Source organism: Geotrypetes seraphini, chromosome 2, assembly GCF_902459505.1.
Source record: "Geotrypetes seraphini chromosome 2, aGeoSer1.1, whole genome shotgun sequence".
NCBI classification, from domain to species: Eukaryota; Metazoa; Chordata; class Amphibia; order Gymnophiona; family Dermophiidae; genus Geotrypetes; species Geotrypetes seraphini.
Genome location: NC_047085.1, coordinates 40,251,676 through 40,278,204, shown reverse-complemented (window position 1 = coordinate 40,278,204; position 26,529 = coordinate 40,251,676). Strand labels below are relative to the sequence as shown.

Here is a 26,529-nt window from a genome sequence, read left to right as displayed (position 1 = left end):
CCTTGAGTCCTGAGACCATCCTGGTAGCCATTCGCTGAACCGACTCAACTCTTCGCACATCTTTTTGATAATGTGGCCTCCAGAATTGTACACAGTATTCCAGATGGGGTCTCACCATGGATCTGTACAACAGCATTATGACCTCGGGCTTACGGCTGACGAAACTTCTACGGATACAGCCCATGATTTGTCTAGCCCTGGATGAAGCTTTCTCCACTTGATTGGCAGTCTTCATGTCTTCCACATCCCCCCCCCCGTGAACCGGCATCACCCCCACCTACAAACGCCACCCCCTGTGAACCGGCATCGCCCCCCCCCCCCCCGGTGCGATCCAGCATCCCCCGCCCACCCAAACTGAAGGCTTATCCCCAATCTGGCACCGGCATGCAGCTTCAACCCACAGGAGGTGCCGGTGCTAGTGCCCAAAGATCCTGCCTCTTCCCGGACTGGGCCTTGAGCATCTGCGCATGCTCAAGGCCTTCTGGCTCTCCTTCTCTCCAAGAATCTCCCCTGCCATCCTGGGCCTGACTATTTCTTTGGCTGCAGAGAAGACAAAAACAGTAGAGAATGACACAGGGACAAATTTGTCCCAGTCCACACAGGGACTCAATTTCCCCATCCCGTCTCCATGAGTTTTTATCATTTTCCCTGTCCAATTCCTGTAAGCTCTTCCTTAACCATACAAGCCTTGAACACTTATGATTTTAATGTGTTTGAGGCTTGTACAGATGAGGATGGAGCTTGTAGGAATGGGGCAGGGACAGGTAAAGAACTTGCTGCGACGGGACAGGAAAAAATTTGTCCCCATGTCATTCTCTAAGAAGCAGCTCAATGTATGGCTCTGTACTGTCTCCTTAATTGCAACAAGGAGGGAGGGTGCAGGAAACAACGGTAATCTGTGCCCGTAACAGCACACTACACAGAAGCCTGTGCAAATTCTGCATTTTGCAGAATTCCCCCCCCAGTAAACTTACTTTGGATCAGTAATTCTCAGGATTTCTCTGCAGAGTCGACCAATAAATGTGACAGATTCATCCACAGGGGGATATCTGGGTATAGGAATATGGGTGGATTGATACATACTTTGCCAATCCTGGACCTGGTAAATAAGCAAAAGAAGAAAGTTCATGTTAAACAACCAAACTCAAAAGTCAATATCCACACCCTTCCAAATCTCTGTTGGAATTATTTGTTAATTTTGCCCAACAGTATACAGCACAGCAGACCTTGATATCACATTAATAAATGGCACCATAGCCCTGATCCACTGATTTCAATATGTAACACGATTTTTGTTCCTGGACAGTAAGTGTAATTTCCTAATTGTTCATGCCTAAAAAGTAAATAAAATGTCAGTTTTTCCAAAAAGAACTTTGCTTTTGTGACCAGGATAGTCAAATTTTGCAATTTACATAGTTAAACATTAAAATGCTGAATTTTCATTCTTATAAAGTCATAAAAAGCAACAATTAACATGCATTTATATTGATGTTATACGATTTAGAAGTGAGTAGTTTTTTGAGATTTGCGATTACAACATATTTTAAATCACTTTCATGAATCAACCCCCAGATGTATTCTTCCATTATGATCATTATATTGTCCTTGATAGCAGTGTTCAAAGTCCAGTCTATCTTAGTGGAACTGCTCACCTTGCTCCTCTGAGTATACTCCCATGTTCTCCTTGAATGTCTCAAGATGAGAATCAAGGACGTGAACTTTGATAGACATCCTACAGCCCATTTTCTGTAATTCTTCATCAGATTTTCAACCAACTCCACATAGGTTTTGGCCTTGTGATTACCCAGAAACCAAGCTGTTCCAAACTGCTTTCTCCTTCTTAGTTAGCTTCTTGGGAAATTCCTTGCGCTCCAGGATCTTCTTTATCTGTGGTCCGATGAAGATGCCAGCTGTCTTTCCCTCAGACAGATTAGGGAAGATGTCTTGAAGATACTTGAAGGCTGCTGACTCCTTATCTAGAGCTCTGACAAACTGTTTCATTAGGCCCAATTTGATGCGCAATGGTGGCATCAGCACCTTCTGGGGGGTCCACCAGTGATTCCTATTTGATGTGATTTCTCCCCACAGAGAACCCAGTCCACTGTGGTCAGTTCCACTTTTGGTAGTGCACCTTTGTGTCTCTGCTGTCCCAAAGGCAGAGATAACAGGGAAACTTGGTAAAACCACCTTGGAGATCAATTAAGAATGCCATCATTTTGAAGTCTCCGATGACCTCCCAGCCTTACTCATCAAGGAGCCTAGTAAGGTTTTGATGCTGTTATAATCCTCTTTCAGGTGCACTTAGTGAGTCAGTAAAAGAGAAGGGTACTTGTTCCCGTTATGGAGTAGCATGGCTTTGATGCTTCTGGATGAAATGTCAATGAAGAGATGCTACTTCGGGTTCCAGGCTATTCCAATTGTCTCAAAACAGACTAGTCACATTGTGGCAGAAGCAGAACCTTTCTTGATGGGTGAAGAAGGTTGAAAAGAGCTTGTTTTTCTGTGACATGCACACTTTCATCCAAAAAGTTCCACTCCTTGAGCCTAGATGTCAAAAGATCGGCATTGGACTTGGATCAAGTCATTGAGATCTTTTTTGTTTGGCTAGTACGAGTTCTCATCAGCTGCACCACTGAAATTATAAACTGGATCTACAATGTCTCTCGTACTGTTTGACTTGCTGACTTTCTGACTTTCTCTTCTGAAGACAGATGCTTTCTCTCTCTCTCTCTCTCTCTCTGGGGGGAGTGGGTATGGGGAGCTCAGGGCAATGTGGCACCAGGGTGAAGGATGATGTCACCCAAATATGTGATTGCAGATGCATGCTTGCCAGTTCAACATTTGAAAGGGTCCACCATGCAAAAGCAGCAGTTGTGTTAGTGGTCAGTGGGTTCCTGCCAAATTCTTGGGATAGCAAACTTCATGGCTCTCTTTTCTCCTCTGTACCATCCTGTGGAAGAACAAAATGAAATTGTGGTAATGAAAATAATAAATTTATTTCACATATGACTAATATATATGAGATTCTTACAACAGAAGTTTAAGTAAATGCTCAAGACTACACTTTTTGTAGAAGTATTCCAATGAATGATGATTCTGGTTTATTCCAGTTTTCTGATTAATATATTATGGAGCACTGTGAATTAACTGTTTTCACATAATGATCTGTAATCTTTGTTGTTTGTAAAAATAACACTGAAAATTTCTAAATTTAAATATTTTTTAAAATTAAACATTCTAAGAAATTTTATAGCAGAAAATTCCACCATCCCAGTGAGAAACAAAATTGTCTTACCTTCCAGAGTTTCTTGGCAGTGAATGCATGTAAAGTGAGGTGCCCAAGGTTTATCTTGTTCCCCAACAAGCATGCTGAAATATGCCATGTAGGCATCACACATCTTAGCAGATACTTCTATGGAGTACTTTTTCCTTCTTGTCTTGATAAATTGGCCACATACATAACAAAATACATCTGTCAGATGTTTGCAACCTCTGGATGCCATCTAAAACAATGCAGATATGTTACCACTTAGGCAGCTGGAACTGAACTGAGCTTGTGGGCTTAAGAATTGTATAGTTATACTGTACTACTACTTATTTTGATGGAAAGGTCTAGAAAGTATTTGAAGGTACTCTAAGAGGCCATTTTATCAAGACCTATGGCCAAAATTAACACAAAAAGGTAAATTTCAAAATAACAATGTCCTGGTCATAAAAGCAAAAGGAATGATAACCATTTTCTATACTTCTGTGGCATATACAATTAACACTCATTACCCAAGAACAAAACAAAAAAAAAAATTGTTACAGTGTTTTCTTAGTTTGGTTAATAATAATAATTTATATACCACCAAACCTTCAGTTCAAGGTGGACATAAAGCAAATTACAATATTCGTCAAATAGTTTCCCAGAAAAAATACAAATTACAATTAATTCAAAATCAGAATCAAAATTAATGAATTAGTTTCAAAGTCAGTTCCAAATAATTAGAAGTAAAAATATAATAAATAAAAATCATGCTCAAATATATCATAAAAGATAAAAAATACAATTAAGTCAAAAATTTTTCAAGTTTTAGAAAGTTTTTGAAATAAGTAATAGGATAGAGTTTGAGGGATAAGAGCATGAAGAATTCATTGTACTAGCCTGAAATGCCAGAGTTTTCCCCCCAAATCTCTTATTACAGCATGCTTTTGCTGAAGAAAATGAAAACCAGCATAATCTTTGTGCATTCTTGTTAGGATTATAAAATTCAAAGTAGGAAGAGAGGTAGGTTTTTAATTATTGGAGTTCTCTTTCAATGGCTTCCCCAAGTTTTAAATTCCATACCTCATTATGTCCAGGCTAATTCTGCTCCTCACCTTCATTGCCCTCATCAGATCCCATGATCTGACCAAAACCTTGTTTTCAGGGAAGCCTAGCTCTCCTAGAATAGCCCAAGTTAACCCTATCCTGCTATGACTCACTCCTGCTTACCTCTACAACCTTGCTTCCAATTCCCTATTAGTGGACCCTTTGCCCAAATGTCCTACTAAGGCAGTGGTCTCAAACTCAAATCCTTTGAAGGGCCACATTTTGGATTTGTAGGTACTTGGAGGGCCTCAGAAAAAATAGTTAATGTCTTATTAAAGAAATGACAATTTTTCATGAGGTAAAACTCTTTATAGTTTATAAATCTTTCCTTTTGGCTAAGTCTTAATAATAATATTGTAATTTTTAGCTAAAGAGACATATGATCAAGAAACTTTTATTTTACTTTTGTGATTATGATAAACATACCGAGGGCCTCAAAATAGTACCTGGCGGGCTGCATGTGGCCCCCGGGTCGCAGGTTTGAGACCACTGTACTAAATGATTGCTCTGAATCATCATCTCTCTTCTCTTTTGCCATCTCTCTTCTCTTTTGCTAACTGAAGCTCATCCTAGAATATACCCCCAAGCCTCCCCCTTGCAAACAGGTTTACTGTATTGAAAAGCATTTTGAAACACATTTGTATAGAAAATGACACAGAAAATCCTATGGGGCTGTATTCTTTAATCAAACCTTTGTCCTTAGAAAGTTATTGCACTCCTGTTCCACGTTGTAGTTGATAATGCGAGACACTTCTTCTTGCCAAATCTTTAACCCATAGATGCTGACATAATCTTGGATGTACTCAAAGGAGCGGTGGAACCCATCCATAGTGGCTGCCATATCTTTCAGCTTTGGCATCAGTTCACTTGGCTGCAAGTTGAAAAAACCCCCATCACTTTTATTGTTACCAGAATGCTGTCATACCAATCACTGATCGGAAGAAAGAGGAAAGATTATTAAGCAAAAAATTATATAGTTCAGGGGAAGAGGTAAGTTTTTATTGACTTCCTGAAGTTCAGCAGACATATAATGATCTTACATGGGTAGGTAGTTTGTTCCAGAGGTGCGATAAGTGGTGCGAGTAAGATCTTTTTTGGGCATTCTCAAGGTAGAGAGTGTGTCCTGAGGGTGTGGGTAATTGTTTTTCTTCTTGCAAGCAAAAACGGTCAATTCTGGGCATAGGGCGGAAGTTTGGAGATCAATAAGAAGAGTTTGAACTGTATGCAGAGATGGATAGGGAGCCAATGAGCGACTTGAGCACAGTGACTCTGACAGAATATAAGCCATGCAGCAGGATTTTGAACTGATTGAAGGGGAGAGAGGTGGTTTAATGGGACACCAGTGAGAAGCAAGTCTACTTGAGAGGTGGATAAGCGTTTTGGTGGTGTGCTCAGAGGAAGGATTAGATTTCGCCGATATTATGGAGAAAGAAGCGGCAGGTTTTGGCAGTCTGATGGATCTGCGAGGTGAAGGAGAAAGAGGAGTCAAAGATAACCCCAAGTTTGCGACCTGACGACACAGGGAGGATGATAGTGTTATCCACTGAGAAAAAAAGCATGTGGAGAGGAGAGGTAGGTTTTGTGGAAGGATAAGTAGCTTAGTCTTGGCCATGTTCAGTTTTAAGTGGCAGCTGGACATCCAGGAAGCAATGTCAGATAAGCAGGCTGAGATCCGGGCTTGGATTCCTGGAAAGATTTCTGGTGTAAAGAGGTAGATTTGGGAGTCGTCGGCAAAGAGGCGATACTGAAAATCATGGGAGATCAGAGCACCAAGGGAATGGGTATGGATGGAGAAAAGATGAGGTCCCATAACAGAGCCTTGTGGAACTCTGACTGATAGTGGGATAGCAGTGGAGGAGGATCTATCACTGCACATACTAAAGGTGCGATGGATCAGTAACTCTGGAATTATAACACTCCCACAGTTGTATACTCTTAGTGGGAGTAATGTTTTCTTCTATTGGTTTATCTAGAGGTCTTAAACTCTACATGATTTCCATAAAAGCATTTTATAAATAATGCTAGTACGCTGTAATGGATGAACAAATTTCCTCATACCTTGGCTCTAGGGTTAAAGATAAGCCCCTTGTGAAGTGCCAGGGCAACTCTTCTAACCAGCTCTTTCCTTATCCCATCCTCCAACAGCTGCTTTGGGTCTACCTGGAATAAAAAAAAAAAAGTGATAGAAGCAAATGATTCACTTTCATGTTTTCCAGCAACATGACACTGCTCTAAAATGCAGAACGTTTTCTAACTCTTCTCCTCCCCACTTCTCATTTGTATTGCAAAAGGCAAGGAACCATTTTTGTGTGGTGGGAGTGTGTAGCACAGTGGTTAGAGCTACAGCTTCAGCACCCTGAGGTTGTGGGTTCAAATCCCATGCTGCTTCTTGTGACCCTGGGCAAGTCACTTAATCCCTCATTGCCCCAGGTACATTAGATAGAGTGCGAGTCCACCAAGACAGGCAGGGAAAAATGCTTGAGTACCTGAATGTAAACCACTTAGACTATAAGTGGTATATAAATGCTTAAATAAATAAATAGTATGGAGTTTTATGCTCAAATACAGCGTTTTTAATCTTGTCAGCTAAATGGACAATTTAGAGCAATTAAAGGGCCATAAAAAAACAGTAAGAGCCTGATATCATATGGCAGAATCATAAAATGACAATAGGAAATACAATTACAATTAGCCAGGTGGTCAGTGACAGGTTCAGTTTTAGTGGCTAAAAACAAAGTTTTGAACAGAGTCTGTTCAATAATGTTTAGCGATTAAAAGTTCTGATTTTGAGCTATATAAGCCGACTAAAAGCAAAGTTTTGAGTAGAAGCCTGTTCAATGCTGTTTTAACTCCTCCCCTTTCTTTTACAAAACTGCGATAACGATTTTTAGCGCAGGCCGGTGCGCTGAATGCTCTGCGTTGCTCCCGATGCTCTTAAGAACTCTCCGAGTGTAAGGAGCAGTGTAGATCATTCTGTGCGCCGGCCTGAGCTAAAAGGCCCCCCCCCTTTTACAAAACCGCAACAGCATTTTTTTGTGCAGGCCGGTGCCCCCCCCAGTTTAGTGATTTAAAATACTGATTATGAGTCATACAACTTGATTTCAAGCTATTCTGAAAAGCAAAGTTTTAAGCATAATTGAAAACACACATACAGAGGAGAGGGTGCTGGCCATGCAACAAGGAAATTATCATAAGTTTAAAAAGATTTTGGGGCCATTGATTACTTATTCTAATGATCAGACATCTTAAACACCTTGGTATTAGATAAGATATAGGGAGGGTGGGGTTGGGAAAGATAATAATTGCTAATTGTTTTATTATTAATAAATGGGTAGGTGGGAAGGAAGGGATTCTTTTATATATTTTAAGGATTATAAATAAGATTGTCAAGTGATTTGTTAAAAATTTTCTGATTGATTATTGTACACTTGATGTAAGATTTGAAAATGAATAAAGATTTATAAAAAAAAAAAGAAAACACACATACAATATTTTTTCCTTGTGTGCAATTAACTTACTTTATTATTTGACAGTAGGACCTGAGGACAGGAATAACACTGTATACTTGATAAGTTATATCTATTCCATATGTGCAATTAACTTAATTAAAACATACCTGTTCCAGAAATACCTAAACAATTGACCCGCTCTCCCTCTCCCTCCCCCCTCCCTATTCCACCTGAACTTACAGCACTGTTATAAATATAATCTGTTATCTTCATCTTATCGTAACTTTACGTTGCTATTTATCCCCAACAGGTCCTGTCGGACATTACCTACTAAAATGTACATATTACATTTTCGCTCAGCAAATTGTATTTCTATACTATTGCCTCCTAAGTTCTCTGATCTCTGTATTTCCTCTGAATATCTACTTATTGTATTTCACTGAATGTCCAGCACTCTTGATTGTAAACCGCCTAGAAGTCGCAAGATTGTGGCGGTATAGAAGAATAAAGTTATTATTATTATTATTAATTACTTGATAGGTTAAGGACCTGGGGACAGGAATGACACTGTCTTTGGTTCACTCTGGAATTTGGCCAGTTCCTTAGTGAGTCCAGAGATGGTAGATGTTCTGTTTACAAAATACCAGCCTTATTAATTATCCGGCTTGGATAATGTATAAAAGGGAGCAGACAGCATTCAAACATAGAGATCTTTTCTATGTGGACATCCAAGGGTGTTTGGCCCGTAGAAGTTCTCTGTGTTTGGCTGCAACTTGGATCTCTCCAGTCACTGACATAGAAGATGTGTACAACTTCAACATTGATGTATATTTAATTTATGTTTAACTTTAGTCTAACAAACTGCTCATGCACATATATATGTACAGGGAATAAAAGTTTGTTCTTTGCATTATGTTGTGTGTTGTATTAACTAACAAACAGATACCTAAAAGAACCTAAAGCAAAACATCCCTACAAAAAGATCTGCTTCAGATGATATTAATCCAGAGGTATCTACAACACAGAGACAAACAGTGGTGGATTTAACCCTCTTGCTCTTCCTAGGCATATACTAGGGCAGGGGTAGGCAATTCCGGTCCTCGAGGGCCACAGACAGGTCAGGTTTTCGGGCTATCCACAATAACTATGCATGAGATAGATTTCCATCTCAAGGAGGCAGAGCATGCAAATCCATCTCATAAATATTCATTTTGGATATCCTGAAAACCTGACCTGCCTGTGGCTCTCGAGGACCAGAATTGCCTACCCCTATACTAGGGGACGCACTAAAAACTTACAGATCATCTACCGAGCATCGCTAAACCAGTTTGACCGGTTTTGCGATTGATTGGATTTCCTGACCCGATGCAAAAAAAACTGCTAAATGTGTTTCTCTGAGTGATCATTCATTCTCCAATCCGAGCATGTAAATGAGGGGATTAGTATTGAAATGCCATGCAAACTAGGCGAGCGATCAATGCACAAAATGGCTTCTGCCAGCAGAAGAAATAGCGATCAGGTCTACCAGTTCATAGACAACAACGCGGAAGACAAAGGCGCGTGCCGACAACTGAGCGCAAGACAGAGGTGTGTGCCGAAGAAAATTACTGTTTTTAGGGGTTCTGACGGGGGGTTGTGTTGGGGAGCACCCCCAGTTTACTTAATACAAATCACGCCAGCGTTGTGGGGGGTTGTAACCCCCCACATTTTGCTGTAAACTTAACTTTTTCCCTAAAAACAGGGAAAAAGTGAAGTTTTCAGTAAAATGTGGGGGGTTACAACCCCCCAAACCCCCCACAACGCGGCGCGATCTGTATTAAGTAAAGTGTGGGGGGGGTTCCCCCCTGTCGGAGCCCTAAAAACAGTAATTTTCTTCGGCGCGCGCCTCCACGCTGCGCTCAATTGTCTGCTCGCGCCTTTGTCCCGGCGCGCTTTTGACCTGACACCAGGTCTACCAATCCAAAAAAGAGCTCACGATCCTTGCTAACTCTTCAGCCCTGAAAGTAATAGAATCTGTATCCAAGTTATACTATAAAAACAAATTTAGATATGCAGTGGAAAAAAGCGGTAAACAGAAAACAGGACAGAAAAGTATAAATGCCGCCTCACTTCTTGCTTTTACAACAGTGCCATCCAACAGTTTTCAATAGCTCCTTCCAACACCACCTTCGAACTCCTTTCAACAGCTCCTTAGAACAGCTCTGTCCAACAGCTTCAAACAGCTACTTCCAACAGCTTCCAAAAGAAGGGAAATCTCTACTGGCATTCCTTATATTGCTGGCAATCCTTATATTGAATTTTACGACAACAATGCTTTGCGGCCAACACCTTCAACGTGTACCGATGATGTGCGCAAATAAATCATATCTATGACTGGCGTACAACAGGCGCATGCATACAATGCAGCATGAACCAACAGGAATATTCTGTGCATGCATTTAAATCGCTCTTGCAGCGATCAATCGGATGAAATTAGGGCGAGGCTTTGCATGTTAACTCAATAGTGCATAAATCGCTCGTCCACAATCGGCCAGAGAATCAGCCAACAGTGATCCAGTCAGTATTAGTGATTATCTTTAATGCATCCAGGCCATAGACAGTTGGTTGCCCCCCACCCCACCCCGCCCAGTTAAGGGGAGGGGCCCTTTCTAAAAATCTTGATTTGCAAAAGGCCCACAGAGATCTCTCTTCTTGATGTTGTAATGGTTAAAATAAAGGCCAAGGCTGTTCAGAACACTGATACCAGTGATTTCCAACTTGGGTAGCTGTCTGTAAGCAGTTGTTTAGTCTGCCTTCTAGGAAATCTGCCCCTGAGAAAAAGCTTAATATTGGGAATAGATGAATTTTCAAAATCAAACCCTTCAGGAAACGAGAGACCCCTTATGTGGAATATAAATTCAGATAATTTATGAACCTGGTCATTGTTCTCTTAATATTCTTTCTAATTCAGTATAGGAGCATACAATATGACAAAGGACGTAGACTTCAAGACACCTCTGGGGTTCCCATTTTCCCTTTCTACCACACACCACAACTGACCCCTAACTTTACCCTTACTTCTCCATAAATACGGGACCTCTAAGCAAGGAGGAACAACCGACGATACTCATGCAATATTTTATTGAAGGACCCAACTTGGCCAGTTTGGTTCCTTTTTCAATAAAATATTGCAAAATATCATTGGTTGTTCCTTCTTCCTTGGACCACCTTTGCTGGTTTTGGTTTATTTTGTGGTTCTGTAAAAGGCTGCACTCCTGTTTTCTTGTTTTATATACAATAGGATAGCAAACAAAGATGTAAAGGCCCATCTAAGGAGAAATTAGATTCTTACCTGCTAATTTACTTTCTTTTAGCTTCTCCAGACCGGTATAGGTCCAGTATAGGACAAGTCTCCACCTGCTGGTCATGATGAGATATATACCCGCTTGTAAGATTAACCTATACTGGTCTGGAGAGTGCTAAAGAAGTTTGTTTAGTCTCCTTTCCATGTTCAATATAATATAGAGGCACTGTATCGGAAGCCAAGGACAGGCTTCAATGATGAGAGAAAAATACACAACAATGGAGTCATGAGGATGAGATGTCAAGGGATAAGTGCCACAAAAGCTCATAGACTTGACACTGGCAGTGATTCGGCGTCTGTGCCTTTATCAAAAGTCTAGGAGACCATGTAAAAACAGAAAGGAATGTAACACAATTAAAAACTGAACATGTTCATAAGGTACATAAGAAGAGAGGACTGAGAATGATGGAGAATGAAAGGAAAGGGAAAGAGGGGAGAAAGTAAAAGTAGTGGGAAAGGGGGTGAGAAAAGAATAGAGTAGCACAGAATAAATTAGGTTTTTATCAGCCCTTCCGTTTGCTTTTGCACATGGGTGGAAGGGGGAGAGAAGAGAGGGCAGAGAGCAGAAGTAAAAATATCAATGAGGACATTTTTAAACTTATCTTTACCTATTAAGAATCTTATATTTCCGACAAACAGAAAAGCCAATATATGAAAAAAGCTACCTATGCAAATAAAAATAACAGATGGAAGAGAAAAATTTCTCAAAAATGTCTTAATTGCTTTTAAAGTGAGATTATTAATAACAAGAGTCAATATTAAAAGCTGGTTATCTGGAAAGCAGCATTTACTTCCCAGATAGGTAGCGATCACTGGCCCAGGCAATGACAGCCACATTAGACAGGTTATGCCATTGAATATCATAACCGCCTTGGCAAGATCTGGGTAATATTCGGGCAGTCTGGGTGCAGAGCTAGAAGTTATCTGGAAAGTTAGGTCAGAGAAATAGCCATCCTAAATTGCTGGCGGCCATCCAGATATCAGTGGTACCCAGAGAATGTCTAGTGGCTGCTGAATATCCTGATATTCAGCACTAGAAACTGGGTATGGGTCTAACAGCATACCTAGGCACATAGAAGCCAAAAGTGGTCAGTTTTACAAAACATACTGAATGCTACAGGTATAACATTACCCTCCCAATATATCATAGCTTACAATAATTCTGCATAACAAGCTTATCATACTCTGCTGGGTGCCTTTGATCCAGACTGGTCACTGTCAGAGATGGGATGCTGGGGTAAATAGATTTTGGTATCACTTAACATACCCAAATTTATACTCTTATGTTACTATCTAAAGAAGATGACTAAAGAAATTAGTCAAGTAGCTGGTAGATTTTATCATTTATTTGTTATACCACCTGTATCAAAGGATCTAAGCAGTTTACAGTTAAAAACAAATAAACGTAAGAAAATCAAAAGGAGCTCCAGTAGCCAATAGGAAAGAAGCCATTCCCATCCAAGCGCTTACACAGCACACAAAAGACTCATTATTAGCAAATCGCTACCTGCCTGTAATTATTTAAGTACTCATACACTGCGAACTATTGTACAGAAAACCATCTTCTGCCATGCTTCCCTTTGGGCTCTGCCATCTTTCCGGATGCTTCACAGTAACACTGGAGGAACCTAGCGCAGCACACCACCCTCCCATCTGCCTTTCACCACCTCGGGCAAATAAGCCTGCAACGCAAAGTGCTTTTGTATATGGAACGCTTACCTTGATGATCCCGACCAGCGTTGTTTTCATCATCAGGATGCCCTCGGTGAAAACGGAAATAGCATGGGTAAGCCTAGCTATCTTTCTCAGCGAGAGGGAAGACAAATAAACACACATGTAATTTAACCCAAACCAGCGTACTTTTTCCCAGTAATATTGCTAACTAAGTACTGTGCTTACTCAGCATTTCTGGCCAGCAATTCATCTATATCTACTGCTGTATTTAATTTTCTGGGGAGTTGGCTGGGAGGGGGGTTTCTCAGAGTGATCTCTATGACTGATTTACATCGGTGTGCTATTAGTTATTTCACTGTGGTTTATCACATATTTTGATTTAAGCACATGTGAGGTACCCGATGATGGTATGCAGGCGGGGGTATGTTTGCCTTTGCCTTGTTGTGTGAAGCGCTGGAGAAATTCTCCCTTCGCTGACCCTCCACACTGAGATTACCCACATCATCAATATTTAATATATGCATTGTTCACTTTGTTTTTGCTTTAAATTCTTTATTCATTTTTGCATATTACAACAAGTGTAGCAGATAAACTCATATGAACTTATAAATACACACTTGATTAACTCTCATATGACACTTTAAGTATAACATTTCATTACAAATTAATATTTTATAATATTTTGAATATTATGTAATAAACCTAATATTTAAATTATTCTTATTAAATAAAAATCCTCCCCTCCCATCACAATATTACATACAAGTACCATTACAATGAAACTATTGATATAATCATATATTATGAAATAATAAAAATAAACCTCCCCCATATTTCCCCTCTAATCAAATATCTTATCTTGGGAAAAGTTTATCATTCATTACAAAAATCTGTTAATGATCCCCATATCTTCTGAAATTTACCAAAATATCCTTTTTGTGTTGCTATTGTACGTTCCATTTTGTATATATGGCATACAGAATTCCACCAAAAGTTATAATTTAACCTGTCATACTTTTTCCAATTGTATGTTATTTGCTGTATTGCTACTCAGTTTGTTATTATTTGATGAGATTTGACTCCTTGCTCTCATTGTTGTTCCAAATAAGATAGTATCATATGTTATGGCTACCGGATTTTCCAACATCCTATTTGAGGCCAAATTGATTTCCAAAATAATAAAATAAATGGACAATAGAATAAAAGATGATCTAATGTCCCAGCTTCAAGATGACAATGCCAACATCTATTAGACTTAGAGCTATCTATTTTTTGTAAATGAACAGGGGTCCTATGCAAAAAGAAATAACCATGTTTGTCTCATAGATGCTGACACTGTACATCTTAACCTCCAAGACCAAAGTCATGGCCATTGAGATGCATTAATTTGATGCTTAATCTCAATGCTCCAAATGTCTCTGAGACCATTTTTGGGTTTTTTATTTACAAATCCAGATATTAATTTATACCACTGTGCGGCCCTATGAACCATAGAATCCATCTGAAAGCATAAGAATTCCAGACTATGAGCTTTGTTCACTTTGTTTTTGAAAGTGTGTTAACTTTGCACAGGTGTACTCTACTTGCAGTTATCACTCTCAGAACCCATAGACTGGTTCTGCCTGATAGCCGTGTCTTTCAATGTTTTATAAAGCATGAACAGCAATTTTACATGAGATTGAGCCCTTCTCCACCCCCGCTATGAGAGGAGCATAAAGTAATCATACTGTACTTAATCCAAAAAATTGTATGGATGGTGTTGGCCCTATGGGAAAGCTGCATTTGATTTCTGAATTCTACTTCTGCTTCCTGAACTGACAGGTGATAAAGAGTTCCAACCACTGCACAACAGTGACACCTAGTTGCCCAGCTCAGGGCTTCCGTGGCTTCCAACCAAATAATATCATTGCCATAGTTACGCTAGAGGGAGATGGGTTATAAAAATGAGAAAATATCTCTAATCAGTTCTGACTGAAGGTTCATAGTGTTAGAGCTCAGCAGAAACCAGTTCTGTTTGAATTGGAAGTTCAAAACAGAGAAGCAGAAAACTGCCAGACCAAAAGGATAGTAAATGGCCAAATGTATTTTAAAAAGAACGCAATAACAACATTTAAAAAATCCATTTCCAACAGCTAGTCCAATTTTCCCCCCGTTTGTTTTAAAGTTTAATTTCCAAGCCTCCCTTTTCCTTCATCCATCAGAATTTCCACCCTACCTGGGATGTGTCCCAGCACCACTGTCCTTTATGAATAGGGTTGGGGAGATTTCATAACCCTTCATTTCACCAACATCAGTTTGTATTCTCTTATAGCCAACCTCCTATCTTTCACCTCTTCCCTCTAACAACCATAAGATCAGGCTTAAAAATGTAACTTGAACTCTTATTGTATATCGCATAGATTCCTCATAGAGAATTGCGGTATGTAAGACACTGTATTATATTATCTTTGAATCTCATCTTTAGGTGCTACTTTTGTGGGATGGCTGGGACTACACAGGCTGAGAGTACTGCTTCCAAAGCAGCTTCCATAGACCCTGCTCTGGAAATCCATTCCATATACCAGTGTGGTGCAGTGCACTGCCCTGAGCTGGCCTCGGTGGTTATCTAGTTCCACAACTCTCACACCTGCGTGTAAAATGAGCAGTCAGATATTGCTCTGAAGAGACACCTGTTGATCAGTTAAAGAAGCTACACACAGATGGATTAAAACTTCTCTGGGCCCTTTAGTCAGGGACCCAGCACTGCAAACCCTTGGATAGTAACTGAAGGTCTGGCAACTTTAAAAGAGGGGAACAAAACAATTGTCATGAGCTTTCAGGATTATACTGGAGATTTTACAGAAAGTTTGCAGAACATTTTCTGGAGTCTCAGAAATATAAATAATATTTGAAATCTCTGAAGAGAGAGAGGTTACAATTACATTTTATATATTCATTCAATTGGAAAAATCAGAGTAGATTAAATTACAGTTTTTGGTGGAGTTCTGTATGTCATATTTATAAAATGGAAAGAACGTTAGCCACACAGAGAGGATATTTTGGTAAATTTCAAGATGTTTGGGGGACCATTAACAGGCTCAATCGCAACAAATTGATAAGGATCTGATTGTGGATATCCAAAAGTTTGGAAGGAAAGAGGAGATTCTGCTGTTGGGAGATTTCAACCTGCCGGATGCGAACTGGAATGTTCCGTCTGCGGAATCGGAAAGAAGTAGGGAGATTGTGGATGCCTTTCAAGAGGCTCTGCTCAGACAAATGGTGACGGAACCCACAAGGGAAAAAGCGATATTGGATCTGGTCCTCACAAATGGAGAGAGTATATCTAATGTTCGAGTGGGTGCTCACCTGGGAAGCAGCGATCATCAAACAGTTTGGTTTGATATAACGGCTAAAGTGGAGAGCGGCCGCACGATACTTAAAGTCCTAGATTTCAAACGTACGGACTTTAATGCAATGGGAGAGTACCTGAAGAAAGAGCTGTTAGGATGGGAGGACATAAGAGAAGCTGAAAGGAGCGATAATAATGGCTACGGACTTATGTGAAGAAAATCAATAAAAACAAAAGAAAAAGAAAGCCGATATGGTTCTCCAACCTAGTGGCTGAGAAAATAAAGGCGAAAGAGTTGGCGTTCGTGAAATATAAAAAACCCAAGAAGAGGAGAGCAGAAAGGACTACAGGGTGAAACTGAAAGAAGCCAAGAGAGAGATACGTTTGGCGAAAGCACAGGCGGAAGAACAAATGGCTAAAAATGTAAAAAAGGGAGACAAAAATTTTTTCAGATATATTAGTGAAAGGAGGAAGATGAAAAATGAAATTGCTAGGCTAAAAGATGCTGGGAACCAATATGTGGAGAGTGATGAGGAGAAAGCAAATGTGCTAAACAAATACTTCTGTTCTGTGTTCACAAAAGAAAATCCTGGAGAAGGACCGAGATTGTCTAGCAAAGTTACACGAGAAAATGGAGTAGATTCTGCGCCGTTCACGGAGGAGGGTGTTTATGAGCAACTTGAAAAACTGAAGGTGGACAAAGCGATGGGACCAGACGGGATCCATCCCAGGATACTAAGGGAGCTCAGAAAGGTTCTGGCGAGTCCTATTAAAGACTTGTTCAACAAATCTCTGGAGACGGGAGTGATTCCTGGGGATTGGAGGAGAGGGGATGTGGTCCCTATTCATAAAAGTGGTCACAGGGATGAAGCAGGAAACTACAGGCCGGTGAACCTCACTTCAGTTGTTGGAAAAATAATGGAAGTGTTGCTGAAAGAAAGGATAGTGTACTTCCTTGAATCTAACGGGTTACAGGATCCGAGGCAACATGGCTTTACAAAAGGTAAATCGTGCCAAACGAACCTGATTGAATTTTTTGATTGGGTGACCAGAGAGCTGGATCGAGGACATATGATAGATCTAATTTACTTGGATTTCAGCAAAGCCTTTGATACAGTTCCTCATAGGAGGCTGTTGAACAAACTTGAAGGGCTGAAGTTAAGACCCAAAGTGGTGAACTGGGTCAGAAACTGGCTGTCGGACAGACGCCAGAGGGTGGTGGTTAATGGAAGTCGCTCGAAGGAAGGAAAGGTGAGTAGTGGAGTCCCTCAGGGTTCGGTGCTGGGGCCAATCCTGTTCAATATGTTTGTGAGTGACACTGCTGAAGGGTTAGAAGGAAAAGTGTGCCTTTTTGCAGATGATACCAAGATTTGTAACAGAGTAGACACCGAAGAGGGAGTGGAAAATATGAAAAAGGATCTGCAAAAGTTAGAGGAATGGTCTAATGCCTGGCAACTAAAATTCAATGCAAAGAAATGCAGAGTAATGCATTTGGGGATTAAAATAGGAAGGAACCATATATGCTGGGAGGAGAGAAGCTGATATGCACGGACGGGGAGAGGGACCTTGGGATGATAGTGTCCAAAGATCTAAAGGTGAAAAAACAGTGTGACAAGACAGTGGCTGCTGCCAGAAGGATGCTGGGCTGTATAAAGAGAGGCGTAGTCAGTAGAAGGAAGAAGGTGTTGATGCCCCTGTACAGGTCATTGGTAAGGCCCCACTTGGAGTATTGTGTTCAGTTTTGGAGACCGTATCTGGCGAAGGACGTAAGTAGACTTGAGGCGGTCCAGAGGAGGGCGACGAAAATGATAGGAGGCTTGCGCCAGAAGACGTATGAGGAGAGACTGGAAGCCCTGAATATGTATACCCTAGAGGAAAGGAGAGACAGGGGAGATATGATTCAGACGTTCAAATACTTGAAGGGTATTAACGTAGAACAAAATCTTTTCCAGAGAAAGGAAAATGGTAAAACCAGAGGACATAATTTGAGGTTGAGGGGTGGTAGATTCAGGGGCAATGTTAAGAAATTCTACTTTACGAAGAGGGTAGTGGATGCCTGGAATGCGCTCCCGAGAGAGGTGGTGGAGAGTAAAACTGTGACTGAGTTCAAAGAAGCGTGGGATGAACACAGAAGATTTAGAATCAGAAAATAATATTAAATATTGAACTAGGCTAGTTACTGGGCAGACTTGCACGGTCTGTGTCTGTATATGGCCGTTTGGTGGAGGATAGGCTGGGGAGGGCTTCAATGGCTGGGAGGGTGTAGATGGGCTGGAGTAAGTCTTAACAGAGATTTCGGCAGTTGGAACCCAAGCATAGCACCGGGTAAAGCTTTGGATTCTTGCCCAGAAATAGCTAAGAAGAAAAAATTAAAAAATTTAAATTGAATCAGGTTGGGCAGACTGGATGGACCATTCGGGTCTTTATTTGCCGTCATCTACTATGTTACTTTTGTAATAAGTAGAAACATTTTCCCTTCATAAGATAATTGAAATGAGGGGATAGGGACGGGTGCGAGGGATGATTTTTTGATATATTAATAGAATGTATATTGTATAATATAATATAAATGAATATTTTTGATGTGATAGGGATGGGAGGGGAGGTTAACTTTCATGAATGTCAGTTGATGGTAATAATAGCAATACAAGTGATGTTTTTCAATTCAAATGTTATTTCTTGATACACTTGATGTAAGTTGTAAAATGAATAAAAATTATAAACAATAAAAGCTTACTGTTTTTTGAAGAAATTTGACTTTTCGCTCTCATTGACATGACAAATAAAATAGTATCATATGTCAAGGCCACCGGATTTTCTAACCTATTTATTTAGCCCAATATTGATTTCCAAAATGTCAATATAAATGGACAATAGAATAAAAGATGATCTAAAGTTCCAGCCTCAAGATGACAGTGCCAACATCTATTCGACTTAGAGCTATCTAATTTTTGTAAACGAACAGGGGTCCAAAAAGCTCTATGTAACAAAAAAACCCAAGTTTGTCTCATAGATGCAGACACTGTACATCTCATCCTCCAAGACCAAATTCGTGACCATTGAGACGCAGTAATTTGATGCTTGATCTCAATGCTCCAAATGTCCCGAAGAGAAGTTTTTGGTTTTTTATTTATAAATCCAGATATCAGTTTATACTACTGTGCGGCCTGGTGCCCCAGGAAGTCCACCTGAAAGCATAAGAATTCCAAGCTATATTGATTAGTGAGATTTTTCCATTCAGGGCCTGCTTCAGTTGCAACCATCTAAAACTTTGTGATTTATTAAGTCCAAATTTATGTTGCAACTGAGAAAAGTCAAGCAGCTTACCATTAGATATAACATCCTCTAAAGTACACATTCCTGCCATCATCCAATGCTTCCAGATGACCTTAAATCCGCTAATTTGAATCTTGGAGTTTAACCTTATAGTTTGATTTGTTGATTTGTAAATTGGAATAGGTGTTAAATTGTTGACATATCGCAATGTTTTCCACGTATCTACAAGTGTTTTGTTTTCTTTATATAATCTAGGCATTTTGATACTGAGAACATGGCATAATCGCAGAGGAAAAATGAGTCGCCATTCCAAACATAACCAATCTGGGATATTTTCAATGGGCTCTGGGAGGACCCAATACCTTGGCGCAAAATATAGGCTTGATGATACCTATAAATATTGGGAAAAATTTACCCCTCCCTCTGCAATTGGTTTTTGTAAAGATACTAAGGCAACTCTAGGAGTTTTGCCCAGCCAAATAAATTTTGTTAGAATACTATTTAACTTTTTATAGAAGGACCCCTGAAAAAAAACTGGTAACATTCACATTTGATAACAAACCACAGACAATATCATTATTTTAATAGTTTGGACTCTCCCCCACCAAGAAAGATGTAAAGGATTCCATTGCTCACACATTTCTGTTACCTTGTTTAATAAAAAATTTTCATTTAGTTTCATCCAATGTGTTTTTTATCCAAATGCCTAAATATTTTATTCCATCCTCTTTCCATAGAAAGGAAAATTTTTCAAATAATCCTTTTGTACAATAAACATTAATAGGAAGAACTTCTGATTTGCTCCAATTTATTTTGTATCCTGAAAATTTTCCAAATTTCTCTATTATATCAAGTAAGCATGGAATGGTTGTTTCAGGATTCCTCAAATGAAGCAGTATATCAACTGCATAAGCAGAGACCTTATATTCCCGATCTGAATAAGGAATACCCTGTATCTCCTACGCCTGCTGAATTGCTAATAACAAGGGTTCTAATACAATATCAAAAAGCAAAGGAGTCTTCTTATTATTTTAAATTTTCATTTATTGTGTATACTCTATCTTTCTGTGCATTTCTATTTCAACCTTTTTCCATCCCGGTTGTGCTAACCCTACATGCTCTTTCTGTACTATAACTTTTATAATTCTTCCCCTCTTCCATTCTGTTTCAGTCCGTTTTTGTATGTCTGACTGAAATTTGTCCATTTATATTATTGTCCCTCCATTTTTAGAATTGTAATTGCTCTGAAACATTTGAATAGTCACACCTCAGCTTATTGCTGTTTTCGGAGGTTCAAACCGGCATACCGTGTTCTGCACTTCAAAGACAAGCTTCGACGTGCAGAGCACGGTATGTCAGAAAAAAGCAATAAGCTGAGGTGTGATTATTTGAAGAGACACAGCCCTTGAGGGAACCTGAGAGTGAAACGGTCGAGTGACCGCCGGGCTTAAGTGATCTTCCTTTGTATTTTTGAACAATTTACCTGTAGTTTGCTATCAAATGGGTATGATACCAGTATTTTTTCATGGATCTTTTTATAAAAAATTGAACTCGATTATTATAAAATTTATTTGGCTTGGTAAAACTCCTAGAATTGCTATAGCATCTTTGCAAAGACCAATTAAGGAGGGCGGGGTAAATTTTCCAAACTTTTATAGGTACCATCAAGCCTATATTTTACATCAAGGTATGTATTGGGTCCTCCTGGATCTCATTGAGTATACTCCTGATTGGTTATATTTGGAATGGCGACTCATGTTTCCTTTACATCTTTCTCATGTGCTCAGTATCAAGATGCCCAGATTATACAAAGAAAACAGAATTCTAATGGATACTTGGAAAACATTACGGTTTGTCAGTAATTTAACAGCAATTACTATTAATAATTCAACGAATCAATCCATATGGCTAAACTCCAAGATTCAAATTGGTGGTTTTAAGATCGTCTGGAAACATTGGATAATTGCAGGTATCAGAACTTTAAATGATGTAATTACTAATGGTAAGCTGCTGGATTTTACACAATTGCAACATAAATTTGGGCTTCACAAATCGCAATTTTTTCGTTGGTTGCAATTGAAGCAGGCCATTCAGGCAGGGTTCCCTGAATGGAAAAATTTGAATACTCAACCTAGCATAGAATTTTTATGTTTTCAGGCGGACTTTCTGGGACATCAGGCCGCACACTGGTATAAAACTATTAGTGAATCGGTTAAAAAAAAAAACTAAAAATACTCTTAGGGATATTTGGAGCATTGAGATTAAGCATGATATTTCAGCATCTCAATGGCCACAAATTTGGTCTTGGAGAATGAGATGTACAATGTCAGCGTCTATGAAACAAACTTGGTTTTTTTTGTTACATAGAGCTTTTTGGACCCCAGTTAGATTGCAAAAGTTAAATAGTTCTTTGTCTAATAGATGCTGGCATTGTAATCTGGATATAGGGACTTTAGATCATCTTTTGTTCTATTGTCCCCATATCTTAGCCTTTTGGAACTCAAGTAAATTGTTTATTGGAAAATCACGTAGCATTAACTTATGATACTGTACTTTTTGGTATGTCTATGAGAAAAAAGAGTCAGATATCAATGTGTAATAACAAACTTTTATTGATTTTGACCGGAGTAGCCATTCAACATATTACTAATAACTGGAAAGACCACAGTAGGCTCAATTTTAAATTTTGGTGGAATTCAGTTTGCCACATATACAGAATGGAAAGATCAATAGCGGTACAAAATGGAAATTATAAAAACTTCATTAAAATTTGGGAACCATTAACGTCCTTTTGTCATGATTGATGCCATTTTCCTAATATTTCTATATTTAATATGTAAGATAAGGGTGGGGTGGGGGAGGGTTTCTATTACATGTAAAATAAAAATTACTAAAAGGATTTCAGGATGGGAGAGGGAGGGTTATATTTACAACTATAAGTTATAATGATAAGATGTACAAGTGGTTAAATCTATGTTATTTTGTTGCAGTTTTTGTACACTTGATGAAAGTTTTAAAATGAATAAAGAATTATACACAGAAAAGCCTAACGTGGCTTCAGAAAAAAAAAAAAAAAAAAAGAACAATTTATACACCATAGTGTAAATTCTGAGCCTGTCAGTGAAAAACAAGACCTATGATGAACACATTACTCCTGCAAGGACGTGAAAAACCAATCAAGTAGCGTCTCGGGTGTTTGAGGTCTTGAGAAGAAAACATTATGTTTCTGTAACAGTGTGTTCTCTGTTAATTTGATAACATTGGAGTTTTGAAAATACTAAGGTTTTTCCATATTTTGTTTGAAATATTTGACAATGCATGTAAATCAAATTTTAAATAAAACTTGAAATTTGATTTGATAGAGAGAGCTGCATGGGAACGGGGATCCCGCGGTTTCCCCCTTTGGGTTGCGGGGATCCCATGGGTACGCCCCCCTCGTGGTCTTGGGAATCCCACCGGGTTCGATGCAACTCAAGCCGCGAGGCTCGTCTTCTTTTCCTACCTGCCCTGATGTCTTCTATTTCCTGTCTGCCCTGCAGCACGTAGCCGACCGGAAGCCTTCCCCGATGTCAGCGCTGACGTTGGAGGGAGGGCTTTGCGTCAGTTACGTGCCAGCATGTAGAGCAACGAGGCCTGCACGCTGCATGTGACTGACGCAAAGCCTTCCATCCGACATCAGCGCTGACCACGGGGAAAGACTTCTGGTTGGCTACGTGCTGCAGGGCAGGCAGGAAATAGAAGACATCAGGGCAAGTAGGAAAAGAAGACGAGCCTTGGGGCTCGAGCTACCTCAGAGAAAGTTGCTGAAAGGAAATTTGCTGGAAGATGAGGGCTGAACACGAACATGGGAGGCAAACGCGGGATAGAAGGGGGTCGAACATGAGAGGCAAACGCGGGACACAAAATGGGGGAGGGAGTGCGTTTTTGGACACAAGGCATGAACTTGGGAGAGAGGAAGGGACGGGAAGAGATGAATGTGTACATGGGGAATGGAAGAAAGGTGAATTTTTGGTCATAGATAGGGAGTGAGGTACAGATGAGAGGGAAGAGAAAGATGAGAGGGAGAAATATTGTAGTGGAAAGGGAACAGTGAGATAGATTGAAATGGATGCAAGAGGGAGGAATGTTGGACATAGTGGTGAAGGGAATGGAGGGAGATATGTGGCATGGTGCTGGAGAGGGGTAATAGAAGGAGAAATGTTGGGCATGGAGCTGGTGGGCAGGGGCGAAAGATGAGAAAGGGATAAATGCTGGAGCATGGTAGGAGGAACCAATGGACAGCAACAGAAGAATTTACAGAAGATGGGAAAGCAGAAAAAAGAAACTGGGACCAGCTTTATGGAAAAATAAGTCTCCAGACAACAAAGGTAAAAAATGGAATTTATTGACTAAAAATATGTTAGCTTTGGGAAATGTATATAGCAGATGTCTTTGTACTGTGTTTAAAAGAAAAGGAAATGCATTTCTGGTTTTATTTATACAATGTTGAAGTACTTGCTGACCCTTGCTGTGACTGTTGGGGATCCCCAAGCACTGCCAGCAGAGGACCTCCTCTAGAGACGGCCAGAACTCCCCTCCACCAAGCGCGCAGTCGCTGGCAGTATCCATGAGCCACTGAAGTGCCAGCATCTGTGACTCAAGGACACTACTGCTGCCTGCCAAACTTGGCAAAAGGGACCCCCGGCCAACTGCAAAGGAAGTCCTCAGCTGACAGTTTGAGGGTTCTCATCAGCTGAGTATTTATATTTACATTAGAGGCTCTGGTAGAAACCCATTTACAAAGTATACATTCTTCCCAATTAATATTTCTAAATTAATAAAGTCTCTTTGCTTATTTGTAAATGGGTCTCTACCAGAGCCTTTAATTCAGTAGCATAATTAAATGAAATAACTATTTCTGCAGTTTATAGGGACGGGCGGGGACGGAGGGGATTCCTCGTGGGGATGGAGGGATTCCTCGCGGGGACGGGTGGGATTTTGGCGGGGACGGGTAGGATTTCTGTCCCCGCGCAACTCTCTAATTTGATATTACCGTCTCTCTGTGGTACAACCAAAGAGGTTTGCATACAGTATTAAATACTGTATATGCACTGACAGAAAAAAAAAACCCCATGGAAAAAGAGAACTTAACCAAAGAAAGAGGGAACCACATTCTCATGAGCTGAAGACATAAAAAGATCTAAACAAAAAACAACCTAAAGTGCTGAGACTAGAAAGATTTAAAAAAGCAATGAGTAGTGACATGCATAAAGAATGTGTCCCTAGTCTTGATAAGGCAGCATCCTGAAATGTCTACAATCCTCAAGTAGAAAAGAGGAATGAAGAATTAAAAAAAAAAAAACAAAACAAAAAAAACCCCAAACGAAAACAAGCAAACAAAAATATCACTTCTAAAGGATTTTTATTCCCTCCTAGTTTTAAACAGCTTGTCAGAAGTGGAGATTAATTACCTATAGATTTAAAGCTGTCTTAGTATTCCCACATTATCTCTATGTCAGAACCTGTGTGAGCAAGGTTGATATTAAACATGCCAGGGCAGAAATTTGGGGTGTCAAAGCCCACCAGCAGGTTGTATCATTTTCAGTTTCAGTTAAACTTGGAGCCCCTTATAGCCCTGGGACCAGTGTTCCCTCTAAGCGGGCGGGTGTTGTGAGCAAACTTTTTTCACTGTGAGCTAAAAATATCGGGCGCCAGCAAGTTATGAGCCAAATAAATATGTTGCTTTCTACCACAGAACTTCCTTACGTTTGTATGGAATCTATCCCCTTTCAACTTTAGAGAGTGCCCTCTCGTTCTCCCTGCCTTAGCTACTAAGTCTATTCCCTTCAGTACCTTGAATGTTTCTATCATGTCCCCTCTCAATCTCCTCTGCTCAAGGGAGAAGAGGCCCAGTTTCTCTAATCTTTCGCTGTACGGCAACTCCTCCAGCCCCTTAACCATTTTAGTTGCTCTTCTCTGGATCCTTTCGAGTAGTACCGTGTCCTTCTTAAAGTACCAGTGCTGGACGCAGTACTCCAGGTGAGGGCGTACCATGGCCCGGTACAGCAGCATGATAACCTTCTCTGTCTCTTCAGTCCAGCATCTGCCCCTTCCATTCACTGTCTGTCTTTCCCTGCCATCTCTCCTCCTCCCCCCCCCCACCCCCCAATTTGGTCTAGCATCCATCATCTTCCTTCTGTTCCCCTCATGGTCTGGCATCTCTATCCTTCCCTCCCCCCTGTGGTTTTTAGCATATCTCTCTTCTCATTTCCTCCACTCAGATCTGATCATTCTCTGCTCTCTCTTCCCTTTTCTTCTCTGGTCTTCCTTCTCTATTTTCTGCCTCCATCTAAATTAAATTCTTTCTTACTATTTAGTCCCGTTTCCCTCTTTTCACTGTGTCTACACACAGCTTGTCACCCCTTTCCCTCACCCCTCCATTATCTTACTATTTTCTTCCCCCTTTATTTATCTCCTCCTTCCATCCAGTATGTGTTCTTTCCCCACTTCCATTCAGCATCTGCTCTCCCTTCTCAACTGACATCCATCTGCCTTCTGCTCTCTCTCCCTTCTTCTCACTTCCATCATCTGTCCCCTTCTCTCTCTCTCTCATCTCCTCCATTCCATCATCTGCCCCTTCTCTCTCTCTCTCTCTCTCTCCCCCCCCCACCTTCCATCATCTGCCCCCCTTCCCCTCACCTTTGTGGGTCACTTTCTTTCCCCTGAGGGTGGCTCATGTCACAGGGGAAGCTTTGGCCGAGCAGAACCGCTTGATTGACAGTGGAACTTACTTGATTGATGTCGATGCTGGGGCCCGTTGCCGTTTGAAGGAAAAAAAAAAAGGTGGAAAAAAGGAACCTGTAAAGGCGAGAGGAAGGGAAACCTCCAGGACAGCTGCTTTTTGCCCTCCTTCAGCGGCCCAAGAGTTCAGACCAGCAGCGGCAGCTCTGTATGCTTTTAACTTCGGCACAGAGCTGCCCCTAATCAATAGTTTAGCGCGGTTTCATGAGGCAGCCTTGGGGCCTTTGATAGCCGGCCCGCTTCGATGATGCGATGTGGGCCGGCCTAGCAAAGGCCCCGAGGCTGCCTTATGAAACCGCGCTAAACTATTGATTAGGGGCAGCTC

General features: G+C 40.4%; 1 protein-coding gene across 9 annotated transcripts in view; it reads right to left on the bottom strand.

Moving 5' to 3' along the window:
- Window positions 1-26,529, bottom strand: part of WASHC5 (WASH complex subunit 5) — a 169,393-nt gene that overhangs the window by 60,206 nt on the left and 82,658 nt on the right. For 8 of the 9 annotated variants that reach the window (XM_033932989.1, XM_033932997.1, XM_033932996.1 and 5 more), the window contains 4 exons: window positions 12,866-12,946; window positions 6,413-6,514; window positions 5,046-5,225; window positions 975-1,099 (listed from right to left, as the gene is read on the bottom strand). In XM_033932989.1, the coding sequence (XP_033788880.1) occupies window positions 975-1,099; window positions 5,046-5,225; window positions 6,413-6,514; window positions 12,866-12,946 (488 nt within the window). The remainder of the gene's footprint in view (window positions 1-974; window positions 1,100-5,045; window positions 5,226-6,412; window positions 6,515-12,865; window positions 12,947-26,529) is intronic. The other variant, XM_033932998.1, reaches the window with a different exon arrangement.